Source organism: Salvelinus fontinalis, chromosome 38 (assembly GCF_029448725.1).
Source record: "Salvelinus fontinalis isolate EN_2023a chromosome 38, ASM2944872v1, whole genome shotgun sequence".
In the NCBI taxonomy this organism is placed as follows: Eukaryota; Metazoa; Chordata; class Actinopteri; order Salmoniformes; family Salmonidae; genus Salvelinus; species Salvelinus fontinalis.
The window spans coordinates 18,183,334-18,200,960 of record NC_074702.1 but is presented as its reverse complement, the minus strand read 5'-3'; the positions used below and the strand labels follow the sequence as shown (position 1 = coordinate 18,200,960).

General features: G+C 42.6%; 1 protein-coding gene across 3 annotated transcripts; it reads left to right on the top strand.

Annotated features, from left to right (window-relative positions):
- The first annotated feature begins 6,292 nt into the window (after positions 1–6,292).
- On the top strand, positions 6,293–17,585 carry LOC129837607 (flotillin-1-like). 3 transcript variants are annotated; one of them, XM_055903908.1, is made up of 12 exons: positions 6,294–6,459; positions 7,247–7,301; positions 8,088–8,163; positions 8,527–8,617; positions 8,770–8,913; positions 9,912–10,031; positions 10,555–10,803; positions 11,035–11,216; positions 12,127–12,172; positions 14,230–14,367; positions 14,685–14,849; positions 15,072–17,585. In XM_055903908.1, exons 2-12 carry the CDS (start codon positions 7,259–7,261, stop codon positions 15,096–15,098), a joined length of 1,281 nt encoding a protein of 426 aa, XP_055759883.1. In that variant the 5' UTR covers positions 6,294–6,459; positions 7,247–7,258; the 3' UTR covers positions 15,099–17,585. The 3 variants fall into 3 exon arrangements, with proteins under 3 accessions (XP_055759884.1, XP_055759883.1, XP_055759881.1); XM_055903906.1 differs by having other exon boundaries at positions 7,240–7,301; XM_055903909.1 differs by lacking the exons at positions 14,230–14,367; positions 14,685–14,849; positions 15,072–17,585 and adding an exon at positions 12,465–14,223 and having other exon boundaries at positions 6,293–6,459; positions 7,240–7,301.
- Positions 17,586–17,627: the final 42 nt, after the last annotated feature.

Sequence of the window (17,627 nt, the reverse complement as noted above, 5' to 3'; positions counted from 1 at the left end):
TACATAATACAGAGAGGTGTTTATTATCTATCAAGGTCAGTAGTCATTTTCTGTAGAGTTTAAAATTCATTATGTAGTAATTTTCTCTCTGATAACTCAATTAAAACATACCATCGCATACCATTGTGACAAAGTGTACCCACATTGACCTCTAATAAGACTGCTTTAGAGAATAAGTACACATAAACACCACTACCGTCTGACTGTTTTCTAAAATAGGGACACCGATGAGGAAATTCAAAGTTTAGTGTCACATCCACCACAAATCCATACATTGCCAGATTGTAACGGCCATCGTTGCATGAAGAAGTGGACCAAAGCGCAGCATGGTAAGTGTTCATGATTTATTCATAAAACTGAACACTGAATAACAAAAACGACAAAAACGAAACAGCTCTGTCTGGTGCAGACACAAAACAGAAAACAACTACCCACAAAACACAGGTGGGAAAAGGCTACCTAAGTATGGTTCTCAATCAGAGACAACGATAGACAGCTGCCACTGATTGAGAACCACACCCGGCTAAACACACAGAAATAGAAAACATAGAACACAAAACATAGAATGCCCACCCCAACTCACGCCCTGACCAAACCAAAATAGAGAAAAAGGATCTCTAAGGTCAGGGCGTGACACAGATACTGTAATGCCAGGTATTTCTGTAGTGGAAGAAGTGTATCCTTTCATTCTCTTTCACATGAATCCATCATTGTAATGGAATGTTATGCAATTACTGTTGCTAACTACAGTATATGTTGCATATCTATGGCTATAACTGTCCAATGTGACTTTAAGTTCACAGGCAATATCACATGCTCAAAAGCCACCTATTGTGCACCATTCCAGGCCCATTTGGTGTAATCGCTTTGCTGTCACAAAACAGACTCTGAAATTCCTGACTTGCAAAAGATGCAAGGGACATTAACACAATTTGTTCCTTCAGATGTGACTTCAAAAGATCATTGTACCTGTCAATTATTCTATCCTTGAACCACCTGTTGTCGTGGCTTAATGATCCTCTTTAGTAAGCGGAGATGGAAGAGTTCTGGTTGCTTTTGTTTAGAACTCGATGAGTCATTCTTTGTGCATTTGTCAGAGCACAGATGACTTTTGTATTTTTTAAGAAAATGTAATACTTTTCCACTGTGTTTCTTCTCTTATGACACCAGATAGAACACAGCTTGCGCCAGGAGTTCTTGGACCTTCTTGGACCAAGGTAATAGCATGTATTGCGTTGAAGAGAAAAAAGTGGGTGAAGTAAGGAGTCACCAGTACTCTTATTAAACCCATTGCCCAGCACAAGAGACCCATTTAAGTTTTGCAGACTCTATTGAGTAATTCCAATAACACATATTTTATTAGAAGTGTATTTCTTTAAATATAACCTACACAATAGCTTTCGACATGACAGTATTTCTGTAAACTTTTAAAAGAAATGCTGGTATAAATAATAGAATATGTGTCACGTTCTGACCATAGTTCTTGTGTGTTTTGTTTGTTTTAGTGTTGGTCAGGACGTGAGCTGGGTGGGCATTCTATGTTGTGTGTCTAGTTTGTCTGTTTCTATGTTTGGCCTAATATGGTTCTCAATCAGAGGCAGGTGTTTTGTGTTGTCTCTGATTGGGAATCATATTTAGGTGGCTTGTTTTGTGTTGGAGATTGTGGGTGGTTGTTTCCTGTCTTTGTGTTTTCGCTGCTCCAGATAGGGCTGTATCGGTTTGCCACATTTGTTATTTTGTATCGTGTTTATTGTTTTATTAAACATGTTGAGCACTGGCTACGCTGCGTGTTGGTCCGATCCCTGTTACACCCTCTCTTCTCGTGAAGAGAGGGAAGGCTGCCGTTGTAACGGCTTGTGCTCTCCTCATCCTCGGATGAGGTGAGGAGAGAGGGATCTGAAGACCAAAACGCAGGCTTTGGGAAATAAGCCATCTTTATTATACAATATGATGGCAACACGAAACGAAACAAAACACTTTCAAACTACTAAACAAGAAAATGACGTTGAACGAAACCTGAACAAAAACTTACATAACTAAACATAAACTTACGTACAGGAAACGGACGACATCGAAACGAAACAAACAAACGCTACAGTCCCATGTGGTACGAACATACAGACATAGGAGACAATCACCCACAAACAAACAGTGAGAATGCCCTACCTAAATATGACTCTTAATTAGAGGCAAACGCAAACCACCTGCCTCTAATCAAGAGCCATACCAGGCAAACCAAAACCAACATAGAAACAGATAACATAGAATGCCCACCCAACCTCACGTCCTGACCAACTAACACACAAAAACTAACATAAATAGGTCAGGAACGTGACAGCCGTTACAATATGTCAAATTATCCATTTATTTTTTCAGAGGTGGTTGTAATGCAGTGAAAAACTGTTGTACTGCACTAGAGTGCAAAAAAAAGGATATTCCCAAGTTTAGCATGTCTTTGCAGGGGGCCTCTTGTTTTTTTTTGTAGTCTATGATCGTGCTGCCAGTATAATATCCTACTGCTAGGAGAATGGTAATCCTATTGACTGGGTCCAGAGAGAGACTGCGGGAGCTGGGCTGGAGACTGGGAGTGATTTTCATATAATAGGGTGGAGATCGATTTAATTTCTATTCATACCCCATTCACGAAGTGTATTGAAATTATATTTATGAACAAACAACTAAATTACTACTTATAGACATTACATTACATTACATTTACCCCCAACTCTGGTGAATTTAAAAGTTTTTATGATATTTTCAGTCCTGAAGTTGAACCTTTAACCGACAGTTCGAAATTTACTGGGGGGGTTCAACTGAAGGTGTCATTAAAAAAATGCACCCCCATCCCCAACATTAAAACATATTTTCACATGACCCTTCCCTTGTACTGTAAAAAAAATGGCACACCCTTCCCCCTCATAGAATTAACTCACAATAATGTTTACAACTGCAAATAACAATAACTGTGGTGACCAGGTGTTTATAAATGTGGATTTGGACTTTGTCACTTAAGCATGCTTTTGTGGCACAGTCACCTTGTTTCGAGAGAGATGTACATGGTGATCAAAACGTCATGCCAGGGCAAGCCCTTATTTTAAGTGTTTCTTAAATCCCCTATGGGAAATATTAAGGATGTAAAAATTATTGGAACCATTTCCTTGTTTGACAGCTAGATTTCTGGGAATTGTGACATCTCCACTGTGGGGAGACTATTATGGACAAAAGTGCGAGATTATTTGTATTTGTCAAACAGCAGCCATGCATCGATCGTCACGTCACCAGAATAAGACCCTTGATATTTATTGAAAGGAGCATTAAGCTCATCACTGTGCACTTTCACCACCCTGTGAATTTCATCACCAACTTATTTCATCTGTAGTCTAATAAACTGCATGCTTTCCCATAATGTCATTACATTTCTTATCTGACATGTACTTTACTCCCATAAAAAGGTTGGATGGAAACCTTACATTTTCACAGCAGCCTAGAGTAGAATTCTGTACTCACTTGAAAACAATACGGCAATTATTCATTGTACTGTGGTGCTGTCAGTTCGTCTAGGTAGGATAACTGTATTGTCCCTAAACAAGATTAATAGGGGAGCTTTTTGAGCTGCATGTCTCAAGTCTTCACTGTTCAAATCAAATTGAATTGTATTTGTCACATGTGCCGTGAAATGCTTACTTACTAGCCCTTAACCAACAATACAGAGTAAAAAAAAAAGTTTGCTAAATAGACTAAAGGACAAATAGTAACACAATAAAATAACAATAACGAGGCTATATACAAGGGTACCAGTATCGAGTCAATGTGTACGGGTAAGTTGAGGTAATTGAGGTAATATGTACAGTTGAAGTCTAAAGTTTACATATACTTAGATTGGAGTCATTAAAACTCGTTTTTCAACCACCCCACAAATTTCTTGTTAACTAACTATAGTTTTGGCAAGTCGGTTAGGACATCTACTTTGTGCATGACACAAGTAATTTTTCAACAATTGTTTACAGACAGATTATTTCACTTATAATTCACTGTATCACAATTCCAGTGGGTCAGAAGTTTACATACACTAAGATGACTGTGCCTTTAAACAGCTTGGAAAATTCCAGAAATTATGTCATGGCTTTAGAAGCTTCTGATAGGCTAATTGACATAATTTGAGTCAATTGGAGGTGTACCTGTGGATGTATTTCAAGGCCTACCTTCAAACTGAGTGCCTCTTTGTGTGACATCATGGGAAAATCAAAAGAAATCAGCCAAGACCTCAGAAAAAAAATTGTAGACCTCCACACATCTGGTTCATCCTTGGGAGCAATTTCCAAATGCCTGAAGGTACCACGTTCATCTGTACAAACAATAGTACGCAAGTATAAACACCATGGGACCACGCAGCCGTCATACCGCTCAGGAAGGAGACGCGTTCTGTCTCCTAGAGATGAACGTACTTTGGTGCGAAATGTGCATATCAATCCCAGAACAACAGCAAAGGACATTGTGAAGATGCTCGAGGAAACAGGTACAAAAGCATCTATATCCACTGTAAAATGAGTCCTATATCGACATAACCTGAAAGGCCGCTCAGCAAGGAAGAAGCCACTGTTCCAAAACCGCCATAAAAAAGCAAGACTATGGTTTGCAACTGCACATGGGGACAAAGATCGTTCTTTCTGGAGAAATGTCCTCTGGTCTGATGAAACAAAAATAGAACTGTTTGGCCATAATGACCATCGTTATGTTTGGAGAAAAAAGGGGGATGCTTGCAAGCCGAAGAACACCATCCCAAACATGAAGCACGTGGGTGACAGCATCATGCTGTGGGGGTGCTTTGCTGCAGGAGGGACTGGTGCACTTCACAAAATAGATGGCATCATGAGGTAGGAAAATAATGTGGATATATTGAAGCAATATCTCAAGACATCAGTCAGGAAGTTAAAGCTTGGTCGCAAATGGGTCTTCCAAATGGACAATGACCCCAAGCATACTTCCAGAGCTGTGGCAAAATGGTTTAAGGACAGCAAAGTCAAGGTATTGGAGTGGCCATCACAAAGCCCTGACCTCAATCCTATAGAAAATTTGTGGGCAGAACTAAAAAAGCGTGTGCGAGCAAGGCGGCCTACAAACCTGACTCAGTTACACCAGCTCTGTCAGGAGTAATGGGACAAAATTCACCCAACATATGGTGGGAAGCTTGTGGAAGGCTACCCGAAACGTTTGACCCAAGTTAAACAATTGAAAGGCAATGCTACCAAATACTAATTGAGTGTATGTAAACTTCTGACCCACTGGGAATGTGAGGAAATAAATAAAAGCTGAAATAAATCATTCTCTACTATTATTCTGACATTTCACATTCTTCAAATAAAGTGGTGATCCAAACTGATCTAAGACAGGGAATTGTTTCTAGGATTAAATGTCAGGAATTGTTTAAATGTATTTGGCTAAGGTGTATGTAAACTTCTGACTTCAACTGTACATGTAGGTAGGGGTAAAGTGACTATGCATAGATAATAAACAGAGAGTAGCAGCAGTGTGTGTGTGTGTGTGTGTGTGTGTGTGTGTGTGTGTGTGTGTGTGTGTGTGTGGCGTTGTCAATATGCATGCATGTGTTTTGTGTGTGTCCGTGTGTGTGTGTGTGTGTGTGTGTTGGAGTGTCAGTGTAGCATGTGTGAGTGTGTGGTTAGAGTCCAGTGCGTGTACATTGATCCTGTGCAAGGGAGTCAGTGCAAAAAAAACAAGAATAAAATAAGGGGGTGAATGCAAATACTTCTTTCATGCACAATGATACACCTCGCCTCTCCTCTGCCTATTAGCTATTCATATTTTTTCTTGTGGGTTCATATTGAAAATTGATCAGGCTTTGGATGCTTTTATGTGTGGTATGATTGCTAGTTAGCCTATTGCAGATCTTGACAAACGATCCACTTTCCAGTATTGTCACTATGACAGGATAGACAACTGGTAGACTACATTGACCAGTGGTAGTAAAAGTTGGCACCCCGAAAAGCGCAGTGCAAAAGGGAAGTACCAAAACACCTTGATATAGGGGAGGTGCATGCAAGCAGATGAGGAAATGTGGCTAGGATAGAATAAATAATGCAAAAGAGCGAATATAAACCATGGAAAAAATGCACTACCCTCCCCTGTGCCCAATAAAAAATACACAACCCTCCTCAAAGCAAAAAGGTAGACAACCTATGTTGCTCCCAAGCCCCTAACATTTCCCTTATTTTTCCAACTGCGCCCCCTTGTAACGAATGTCTGCAGTTTGACCACCAGAGGGCGTTATTTCCATTATACTCCTAAGGGAGGCGTGGTCTGCATTTGCTCTCCATTAAGTAAAATTTTGTTGCAATTACAGTATTTGAGCCAGTCGTCAAGTCACGTAAATCGGAGTATATTGAAACCATCTGGAGTGTACACGAAGATTTAGGGAAACATATATTTAGGGAGAATTGATTGGTAAGTTACAGTAGGCAAGATAACAAGTATTTGTTTCTTGTTTGTGGTTGTTATGGACCTAGCTAGCGTAATGTAAACGTTGGATTTTCAACCAGCAAGCATAAACTAGCTAATTTGGTTGAGGCGGGGGCATAGAGTAGCATGTTAGGTAGTTACGTACTTGACAGTGTGGTCAGACTTTGCTGTGATGAGATAAATATAATATTTGCTGTGGTTATTGAGGGGTGATGCCGGGAGACAGAATAGGGAGGATCAGTATGGGTGACAGAATCGACTAGAGCACACGGCTATGGTAAATGCACTGACGTTAGCTAGCTACTGTATTTAACATTCACATTGTTGACATTGCTAGCTATAGTAACCAGAGACAGTAGTATAAAAACTATATATGTGGTAGCTATGTAGCTAGCTGTAACATCTTGGTAGACGGTAACTATTATAATGTACTTTCCGGCATAAGCCATGGATTCACGAGGATCCACATGGCTAATTTAATCTGTTTAGATCCCAGATGAGATGATCCCAGATGAGATGGAACGCCTCTGTCCCATTCTGCCAAATAACGTTCTCTCTAAACTGTAGTCTGGTCTACACCCAGACTTTCTGTCACTTTTTCACAAGTTGATTGCCCTACTTTTTCTCAGCACAAGTACTAACCACAAAAGTAACTATTTGGAATTGGAACTAACAGCAAAAGACAAGTAACGTTACTACCCCAGGGATTCTTGAAAGATTAGGCCAACCAAGTGGAGACTGTGTTGACAATCTTAACCAAAACAGCTCTTAGGTCCAAATCAAGATGTTCTACACATGTGGACCCAATGAAGCCATGGTGGTGTCAGGTAAGATGTTTTGTTTAATGTGTTAATATTTATTAACATAATCTTACATGACACAATACAGAACCCTCCAAAAAAAACAGGTTGGGTAATCTACACAACCGTACCCCCATCGCCCTACATGGCCCAATATTGTTATGACTCTTCTTGAAACTGTAATAGGCCTATGATGTTTACTGTATGTGATTGTTTACGGTACAAGTAACAGTAAAAGTAATGCAGGGCCAAGTGACATGTGACTCGCTTTAGCCTATCTCAAATGTCATGTGATACCATTTAGCAACTCTGGGCCACTTTCAGTTGTTAAACTTTGCTGATAGAAAAGTCATTAATAGAGCCAACGTGATTCCTTGATCTACATGTCGGAGAGGCATGTTTGTCCTATATTCTTATTTCTATCTGAATGTTACAAAACATTGTGTCCTGCTGAACTTGCCCCGGGTGTCACAGTGTGTAGTAAACCAGGACAGGAATCTCTAATCGGGTTCAGCTCAAACAGTACAGTACTTTGTAAACATTGTACAATACCAGCTGTCAATAGGCTAGCTCCTCACTTACATTGTATGGAATGTGGTGCTGCAATGAGTCCTATATGTAGGCAAATTAATATATGTCATAGACTCAGTCTTAATTGTGTGCACTACTGTTTTGACAGAGAGTATAGCCTAATGTAAACTCATCTCTCATATTTTCAAATAACCTACTCCTTTTAGTATATACTAAGGCAATTTTTCCCCCTGTTCTCTGTCAAAGTCTGATTGCCCTTTCTCTTCTTCACTTCTCCTCCAGGCTTTGGTCGTTCCCCTCCTCTAATGATCGCTGGAGGTAGAGTGTTTGTCCTCCCCTGTATTCAACAGATCCAGAGGTGGCTATCTCTCCCTCCCCTTCTTCTTTCAGTTATCTATCCATCCATTCATCTATCCAGGTTTCATTCAGGGATTCTATAAATGTATAGAGAAAAAGGCCCCATAGTACCCTGTGTATTCTCTACTGTTACTGTAACGTTAGTGGTTAAATGAGTAAGCCTATATGAATACCAGGCTACTATTTTAAGCTTATAATGCAACACAATCTATCTGTCATTTGTAGCCTCCACCTGTAGCCATGGTTACTCTCTCTGTCTGACTCACTTTCTTCTCCATCCCTCTCACTATCCCCTTCTCTACTCTCACTGTACTTTCCCTCTTTGAACCACTTACCCTCTTCTCTCTCTCTCTGTCTCTGTTAGGATCACTCTGAACATCCTGACTCTGAATGTGAAGAGTGATAAGGTGTACACCCGTCATGGAGTGCCCATCTCTGTCACTGGCATCGCCCAAGTATGGACTTAGAAGTCAACACCCAGCCCCTACACACTTTGTGTACATGTGAAAGTAGCCATGTATTCTGATTGGATAGGTACATTTGACCTCACATGGAATCCCTATTTGTCCTATGTGATCTTTGACCTCTAACCCCTGACCTCTGGCAGGTGAAGATCCAGGGTCAGAACAAGGAGATGCTGGCCACGGCTTGTCAGATGTTCATGGGGAAGTCTGAGGCTGAGGTCTCCAACATCGCCCTGGAAACACTGGAGGGGCACCAGAGGGCCATCATCGCCCATCTGACTGTTGAGGTAAGCTATACACCTCACCATGTCCTGATAAAGGGCATGTGCCATTTTTCTCTTCCTAAAGGAGTGACTTGGTCTTTTGAATTGCTGAATGTCTCGCTGACTTCAACCTACAAGCCATAGCTTGTTTTTCTCATCGTTGACCTTTCTCATAACTTACCAAAAGGCTAGCAAACCTGCCTGGCAACTTAGAGCAATAACGGATTATAGTTATTATAAGATATGTAATAGTAACACGTCTCCTTTCATTCCCCTGGTCTGTCATTTACTTCCTGTGTAGCTCTGTCTGATCTCCTCAGTGTGCTACTGGTGTCACCCACTCCCCACGTAAATACAGAAATACTAGAAGGAACAAAGCCCCTCAGACCAGGCCAATTTGACAGGAACACTCATGGGTACACTCGTTATGGCTGGTCGACCCTTATCAATCAATCAATCAAATTTATTTATAAAGCCCTTTTTACATCAGCTGATGTCACAAAGTGCTGTACAGAAACTCAGCTTAAAACCTCAAACAGCAAGCAATGTTGATGTAGAAGCACGGTGGCTAGGACAAACTCCCTAGAAATGCCAGAACCTAAGAAGAAACCTAGAGAGCAACCAGGCTATGAGGGGGGGCCAGTCCTCTTCTGGATGTGCCGGGTGGAGATTATAACAGTACGTGGCCAAGATGTTCAAACCTTCATAGATGACCAGCATGGTCAAATAATAATAATCACAGTGGTTAGAGAGGGTGCAACAGGTCAGCACCTGTTGAATGAAAAAAGTTGTGCGGGAGGGGGAAATAATAAAAACGGTAAAGTTGGCAGGTAGCAAAGAAACGTTAGCAACAAACTGCACAGCAGCACGTAAACAACCCACTTGTCCTGTGTGGCTCAGTTAGTAGAGCATGGTGCTTGCAACGCCAGGGTTCATGGGTTAGATCCACGTTGGGGCCACCAATATGAAAATGTATACAAGTGTCTCCTAAATGGTATTATTATATTATCCTTCCCCTGTAGGAGATCTACCAGGATCGTAAGAAGTTCTCTGAGCAGGTGTTCAAGGTGGCCTCCTCTGACCTGGTCAACATGGGCATCGGCGTGGTCAGCTACACACTCAAAGACGTTCACGACGACCAGGTTTGTTCACTCTGACAAATATACAGTGACGTTACAGTATGAAGGTCACACAAGGATTGTTATTACAGAAAACAGTCTGAAATTGAGATATTAGCACAGATTTGGAAAAAATGCAATTGTCTTTTAAAAGTCAGTGTTTGAGAATGAAAGACAAATTCCTGCACAAAATACTTGTTTACTGTTCTGTTTATGTTTGTAACCAGTTTATAATAGCAATCAGTCCCAAAGGGGTGTGGTATATGCCAATATATCATGACAAAGGGTTGTTCTTAGACACGATGCGAAGCGGATTGCCTGGATACAGCCCTTAGCCGTGGTATATTGGCCATATACCACAAACCCCTGAGGTACCTTATTGCTATTGTAACAGGTTATGACATAAATAGAACAGTAAGTATTTTTGTGGTATATCGCCTGATATACACACGGCTGAAATGCTGTTTCAGCCAATCAGCATGCTGGACCAAAACTACCAGGTTTATTATAATAATAATACTACTAATAATAACTCTGTCTCTGTCAGGACTACCTCACCTCCCTGGGTAAAGCTAGGACAGCTCAGGTGCAGAAGGATGCCAGGATCGGAGAGGCTCAGTACAAACGAGACGCAGTGATCCGTGAGGCCCAGGCCATGCAGGAGAAGGTGTCGGCCCAGTATCTGAATGAGATCGAGATGGCCAAAGCCCAGAGGGACTACGAGCTGAAGAAGGCCTCCTACGACTACGAGGTTAACACCAAGAAGGCAGAGTCTGAGATGGCCTATCAGCTACAGGTATCCTGCCACCAAACTCTGGGCCGTGCAATGATACTCTCATTCAGATGCCCATCACAGCCGAGGCAGTGTGTCGTGTTCTAATAACGGAAAATATTCCTGTTTATTTACACAGGGCAGAATCCTAACTTGAGACGTGCATGATCCTCAAATTCCCTCCACTGCCATCACTTTTGATGTGAAGTGTCTGAGTGTCTTTTCTAAATCGGTTGTGTAATTGGGGTTATGTAGGTGGCGAAGACGAAGCAGCGGATAGAGGAGGAGACGATGCAGGTGAAGGTGGTGGAGAGGTCTCAGCAGATCATGCTCCAGGAGCAGGAGATCACCCGCAAGGAGATGGAGCTGGAGGCCAAGGTGAAGAAGCCTGCAGAGGCAGAGAGATACCGTCTGGAGAGACTGGCTGAGGCTGAACGGTATGTTACATAACCCAGGGCCTCATTTAGAAACGTTTCGTACGCACAAAATATGCCCCAAAACCTGCATGCGCCAGTTTTCACGCAAAAGTTGTCAGTTATAAAAACTAAACTTGAGGTGAGAATGTACTTCTCCTCCTGCAGACTCTAGACCATGTGTACACAACGTTTCTAGTTGTGCATTGCTAAAAGGCAAAAATAACCTTGTGCAAATGAAGAATTTATGAGGACACTCTTATTCATAACTAAAAACAAGTAGCTAAATATAATAACAAGATGTAATCATTTTCCATTATTTTTGCATTCTAAAATAATGATCATTGCAGAATAGTAGTTGTCATTTTTTCCCGGGTACACCATGTTTGAGATTTCGTGGGCAGTGCAGCATATTTATGTTTGGGAAAAAGTGAATGCAAAACATTATTGCAAACGATCTATTCAGAAACGGTCAGACACAGGCTGCCCAGGACATTGATCAAGTTCACCATTGCTATTTCTTTGAGATACTGTTTTGATCTAATTACAATACTTTTAAAGGAAACAGCAAATTGGGGTGGCAGCGTAGCCTAGTGGTTAGAGCGTTGGACTAGTAACCGAAAGGTTGCAAGATCGAATCCCCGAGCTGACAAGGTACAAATCTGTTGTTCTGCCCCTGAACAAGGCAGTTAACCCACTCTTCCTAGGCCGTCATTGAAAATAAGAATTTCTCTTAACTGACTTGCCTAGTTAAATAAAGGTATAAAAAATTAATTTAAAAATGGCCTTATTGTCACCATAAAAAGGAATGATGGGGGTATGTCAGAACTGTGGGTATGTTCCGTTCCGTAGTAGTCAGTAGTCCTGGACAGTGAGTCCTGTTAAAGGTCCAACATTTGTTCAGCTCAACTCAAACTGCCTCTCTCTTTCACAGTGCACAGCTCATCATGGAGGCTGAGGCAGAGGCAGAGTCCATCAGGGTGAGTTCAGCAGCGCCTCCCTTCTCCCCCCCCCCCTCTCCTCTGTCGCTTCTCTATCACTCCCCTCCATTCTCCTGTCACTCCTGTTATCAGTCTCTTCACACCCAGTACAATAGCTATCTGATATGCCTCTTGTCTTAGCTTCTCCCCTGACAGCCTGTCACTTCCACCCTCTCATTCATCCACTTGCTCTCTTTATCTCCCCCCTGCCTCCCCTCTCTCCATATTGAGGTTGGTGTTCTCTGTTCCTCTTCCCGTCTCTATTCTAACTTCCTTGTCTCCTTCTTTGTAGACATCGCTCACTTCCCTTAATATAACCCTACTTTCAGATAAGTTCTCTCTCTCTTCCTGTTTCATATATTATACACATCCTTATTAAACAGTCCATTTCCCATTTGGATATATTTGTCATAAAACAACCACCCACCTGTGTCTCGTGGTTCAGAAGTTTATTAGGTACACCACCCTGTTCATGGAAATGGTTTGCTCCTACAGAGACTGATTCATGTGGCCTGCTATATAAAGCAGGCAGACTGGCATCCAGTTACTGTTCAATTGAATGTTAGAATGGGCAAAACGACTTTGAGCGTGGTGTGATCGTCGGTGCCAGGCGCACCGGTTCCGGTATCTCAGAAACAGCTGAGGTTTACCGAGTGTCTAGGGTTTACTGAGAATGGTGCGACAAACAAAACACATCCAGTCAGCGGCAGTCCTGTGGGTGAAAACAGCTCGTTGAGGAGAGAGGTCGGAGGAGAACGTCAAGAATCGTGCTAAGAGGTGGGCCACAAACAGGCAAATAGCGGCGCAGAACGACATCTCGAAAGGCACCACTCGTCAGTCTTTGTCACGGACGGGCTATTGCAGCAGACGACCACACCGGGTTCCACTCCTATCGGTTCCAGAGGGCACGCGATCACCAACACTAGACAATTGAGGAGTGGAAAAACATCAATCCCGGTTCCTGTTGCGTCATGCTGATGGCAGGGTCAGGATTTGGTGAAAGCAGCATGACTCCATGGCCACATCCAGCCTGGTGCTAATGGTACAGGCTGGTGGTGTTAATGGTACAGGCTGGTGGTGTTAATGGTACAGGCTGGTGGTGTTAATGGTACAGGCTGGTGGTGTTAATGGTACAGGCTGGTGGTGTTAATGGTACAGGCTGGTGGTGTTAATGGTACAGGCTGGTGGTGTTAATTGTACAGGCTGGTGGTGTTAATTGTACAGGCTGGTGGTGTTAATTGTACAGGCTGGTGTTGTTAATGGTACAAGCTGGTGTTGTTAATGGTACAAGCTGGTGGTGTTAATGGTACAGGCTGGTGGTGTTAATGGTACAGGCTGGTGGTGTTAATGGTACAGGCTGGTGGTGTTAATGGTACAGGCTGGTGGTGTTAATGGTACAGGCTGGTGGTGTTAATGGTACAGGCTGGTGGTGTTAATGGTACAGGCTGGTGGTGTTAATGGTATAGGCTGGTGGTGTTAATGGTACAGGCTGGTGGTGTTAATGGTACAGGCTGGTGTTGTTAATGGTACAAGCTGGTGGTGTTAATGGTACAGGCTGGTGGTGTTAATGGTACAGGCTGGTGGTGTTAATGGTACAGGCTGGTGGTGTTAATGGTACAGGCTGGTGGTGTTAATGGTACAGGCTGGTGGTGTTAATGGTACAGGCTGGTGGTGTTAATGGTACAGGCTGGTGGTGTTAATGGTACAGGCTGGTGGTGTTAATTGTACAGGCTGGTGGTGTTAATGGTACAGGCTGGTGGTGTTAATGGTACAGGCTGGTGGTGTTAATGGTACAGGCTGGTGGTGATATTGGTACAGGCTGGTGGTGTAATGGTGTGGGGAATGTTTTCCTTGCACACGAGTAGGTCCCTTGAAACCAATTATTGAGCAACGTTTCCATGCCGGAAGAATTCATGCTGTTCTGGAACCTACCCGGTACTAATGGGTGTACCTAATAAACTGGCAACTGAGTGTGTTCTTATTTATTCTTTCATATATACAACCTTTGTTTATTTGAACTAATGTGTTCTCTCCCTGTCTCTATCCTGTCTGTGTAGATGAGGGGCGATGCTGAGGCGTTTGCTCTGGAGGCTAAGGGCCGTGCCGAGGCAGAGCAGATGGCTAAGAAGGCTGAGGCCTTTAAACAGTACGGGGAGGGAGCCATGGTGGACATGCTGCTGGAGAAACTACCACTGGTCAGTCACACTGGGAGGAGGACTGGTTCTACTAGAGACTGGGAGGAGGACTGGTTCTACTAGAGACTGGGAGGATGCACGGATAGGGAGAAGGACTGATGGGAAAGCAATTCATTAGATATGGAGAGTTTAAGCGGATGGATGGAGAGATGAAGAGATTGGCTTGATGGATGCATAAATGGTCAGATTCAGTGTATTTAAGGATAGCTGGATGACAGATTGATTAGATGACAGACGGACATGTAGTGTACTGTTACTGCAGTCCTGTCTGCTGCTGTTCTCTTCCTGAAGCTGCCATCACTCCTCCTGTCCTCTAGATAGCAGAGGAGATCAGCAGGCCCCTCTCCATGGCTCAGAAGGTTACCATGGTTTCCAGCGGCGGGGGTGAGGTGGGCCCGGCCAAGCTGACCGGAGAGGTTCTGAACATCATGACCAGACTACCAGCTGCCGTGGAGAAACTCACTGGAATCAACATCTCACAGGTGTGTGTGTGTGTGTGTGTGTGTGTGTGTGTGTGTGTGTGTGTGTGTGTGTGTGTGTGTGTGTGTGTGTGTGTGTGTGTGTGTGTGTGTGTGTGTGTGTGTGTGGAAGAGAGAGGAAAATAGTATTTGTGTGTGTGTGTGTGTGTGTGTGTGTGTGTGCATATACAGTATGTGAACATGTTTGTCAACAAACACTGACATTCTCTCCCCTTCTTTCCACAGGTTGGCCTGTCCACCCGAATGGGCTGAGATTGGAGCCCAGTGACTGAGACAGTCTGCACCGTCAGACCAGGAACTCCATACTGCCTCTTGTGCCTATAATTACTATTACCTAGTGTAGTTGTCTGCATGCCTGTCTGTCTGCATGCCTGTCTGTCTGCATGCCTGTCTGCATGCCTGTCTGTCTGCCTGCCTGTCTGCATGCCTGCCTGTCTCCTTAGGGCATGTCTCAACACTCTTATTCGGCCTCCCCTCTTGCTTCCTGGTCCTTGTTGGCACTGATCTGAAAACAGAGGATGGTTCCAAGCTGTATGTTGTAGGCCTACTGGGGGAGTTAGTGTCTCCTGGTCATTTATAACTGTTAGTTCAGCTTGGATGAAGGAAAGAAAAGCACTTTGGACTAGCATGACACAGCCTTCGTAGTTCTGGTAGTAACTCGGCCTCCTCCACCATTCTCTACTCTCTTTCCCCCGTCCGTTATTCAGTGTGTTTTAATCCCTGCTTCAAGCCTGCCTTTCTGTCTCCCTCTATTACAGGTTTGGGTCCATATAAACTGTTCCACTGTCACATAGTTGTGTTTTAGTTGTAATTCATAGAATGTTATTTCATTGGGATGTGGTTGTGTTTGTAATTCATAGAATGTTATTTCATTGGGATGTGGTTGTGTTTGTAATTCATAGAATGTTATTTCATTGGGATGTGGTTGTGTTTGAGAAATGTTTTCATTCTCAGTGCCTTTTCATTGTTCATAGGAAATAATAGTGTGTCAGTATGAGGTCATCCATGTCATTGTTGGGTTTGTCAGCTGATTGTTTTGTCAACATTTGCAGTTGTTCTAGAAGGTTCCCAGCATTGGGAGCTTGCTTAGTTGCTATCAATTGCTTTGCAAATGAAGAAATGCTTTTAACTTTCACTGGGGAAAATGAAGATATGTCCACAATCAGAATTTCGATAATGGTAGTCATGTTATTTATACATAAACATGTTTATCTGCTTGTTGACTTCTGCATGCTCCGTGCATGTCTTACAGCATTCTAGTACCTCTGTCTACCACCTTATGGACAAAGTCGTTTTCCACTATGTGCTCCCCTGACAGTAGATCCTAGATCATTCTATCTACTGATATCTCTAAGATGACACTCTAGAATGGCCAGTGCCTTGTTTTAAAGTCTAATTAATAATATCAGTACAAGCCATATTACAGTAGAAGCCAAGTTACATACAAAAAACAGCATAACCTGCAAGTCTGTGTTTTAAGATTTGTGGGCTTTTTGCCATGACTCTTTGTGGGTGATGAGATCACAAACTACATGATGGGTTGGCACTAAACCTCTTCTATGTGTTGGTACAATACTGGCATAGACACAATCAATGGAGTACCGACTCTGATGGTACCTAATCTAATTACCAAAGGAACTACAGATTCTCTGTTACTATAGTGTTTATCCAACAGATTGTCATGTACACTATTCTGGCTTAGTTCCAGTGTGTTTCTAAACCCTAGACTTATTAGACAGACAGGCCTTAGATCAGAGCTTCTGCTGTGATAGAACTGCATAAAGGTGGAGATTTTCTGTGAAGTGATTGGAAGGAAGAGGGAGGGAGCGGACTGGGGTTTTCCTCAAGACTAACCTCAGAGGTCTCTTTGTCTAGGTCAGGTGTACTGTCAGTCACGTGGTGCCTGGTGGATGTGCTGTTTGAGGTGAAGGTATGTGTGTAGGAGAGGGGAATGGAGAAACTAGCCTGGGTGCCAGTCTGTTTCTGCACTCTTGTCAAATCCTTATAGAATTGCCATGCCAAACATGTTTCCCTTGACAATGACAATGGAACAGGCAAAAACACAAACAGACCTGGGACCAGGCTACAGACGCTACTGTAGTGGACTTCCATTACGTTGTATGGCCCAGTGGGGTATACAGGGACCTTCTAGAGTAGACAATATACATTTGAATCAGGAGCTATCCTTTCATATGGTAATATTATCATTAGAGTGGTGTATTTTTGTTGTGCTAGTCACATCCCTGTTCGATCCTTTTGTAGTATAGGGTTGTTGTAGTTGTTAGGGACTTGTTCTATACCACTGCTCAGGATTCTAGAAGCTACTTCTCTCTACCGGATTGAATATTACTCCAAAGCTTACATGCTAACTGGCTGTCTATGCATTTTGTTACCAAGTGCCTGAACTATCACACCAGGTTAAACATGAAAAATCTAGAGGCATGCTATGTCCTAAATTGGTTTGGCCAATTTCGCCAAACCAATTCTACTGCTTTCACTTATATACACACCTGTATATTACATCAATGATTTGTGACTTTTAACCTTTTTCTGTACTGTAGCTGCAGTTAGTTAAATGTGATTTCTGTGTTTATTTCCTTCTATACTTTGTTGACTTGCCAAAATAATCCTGGCCCCCGTGTAGTGTGAACTTAGTATGCAAGTGCACTAAGTTATAAATATTTGGAATGAAATTATTGTAACATCATATAAACACAAACTCTGATTTCCTAACGTAAACCCTTTGTCGTGTGTGTTTTAATGACAAGTAGAACATTCTTC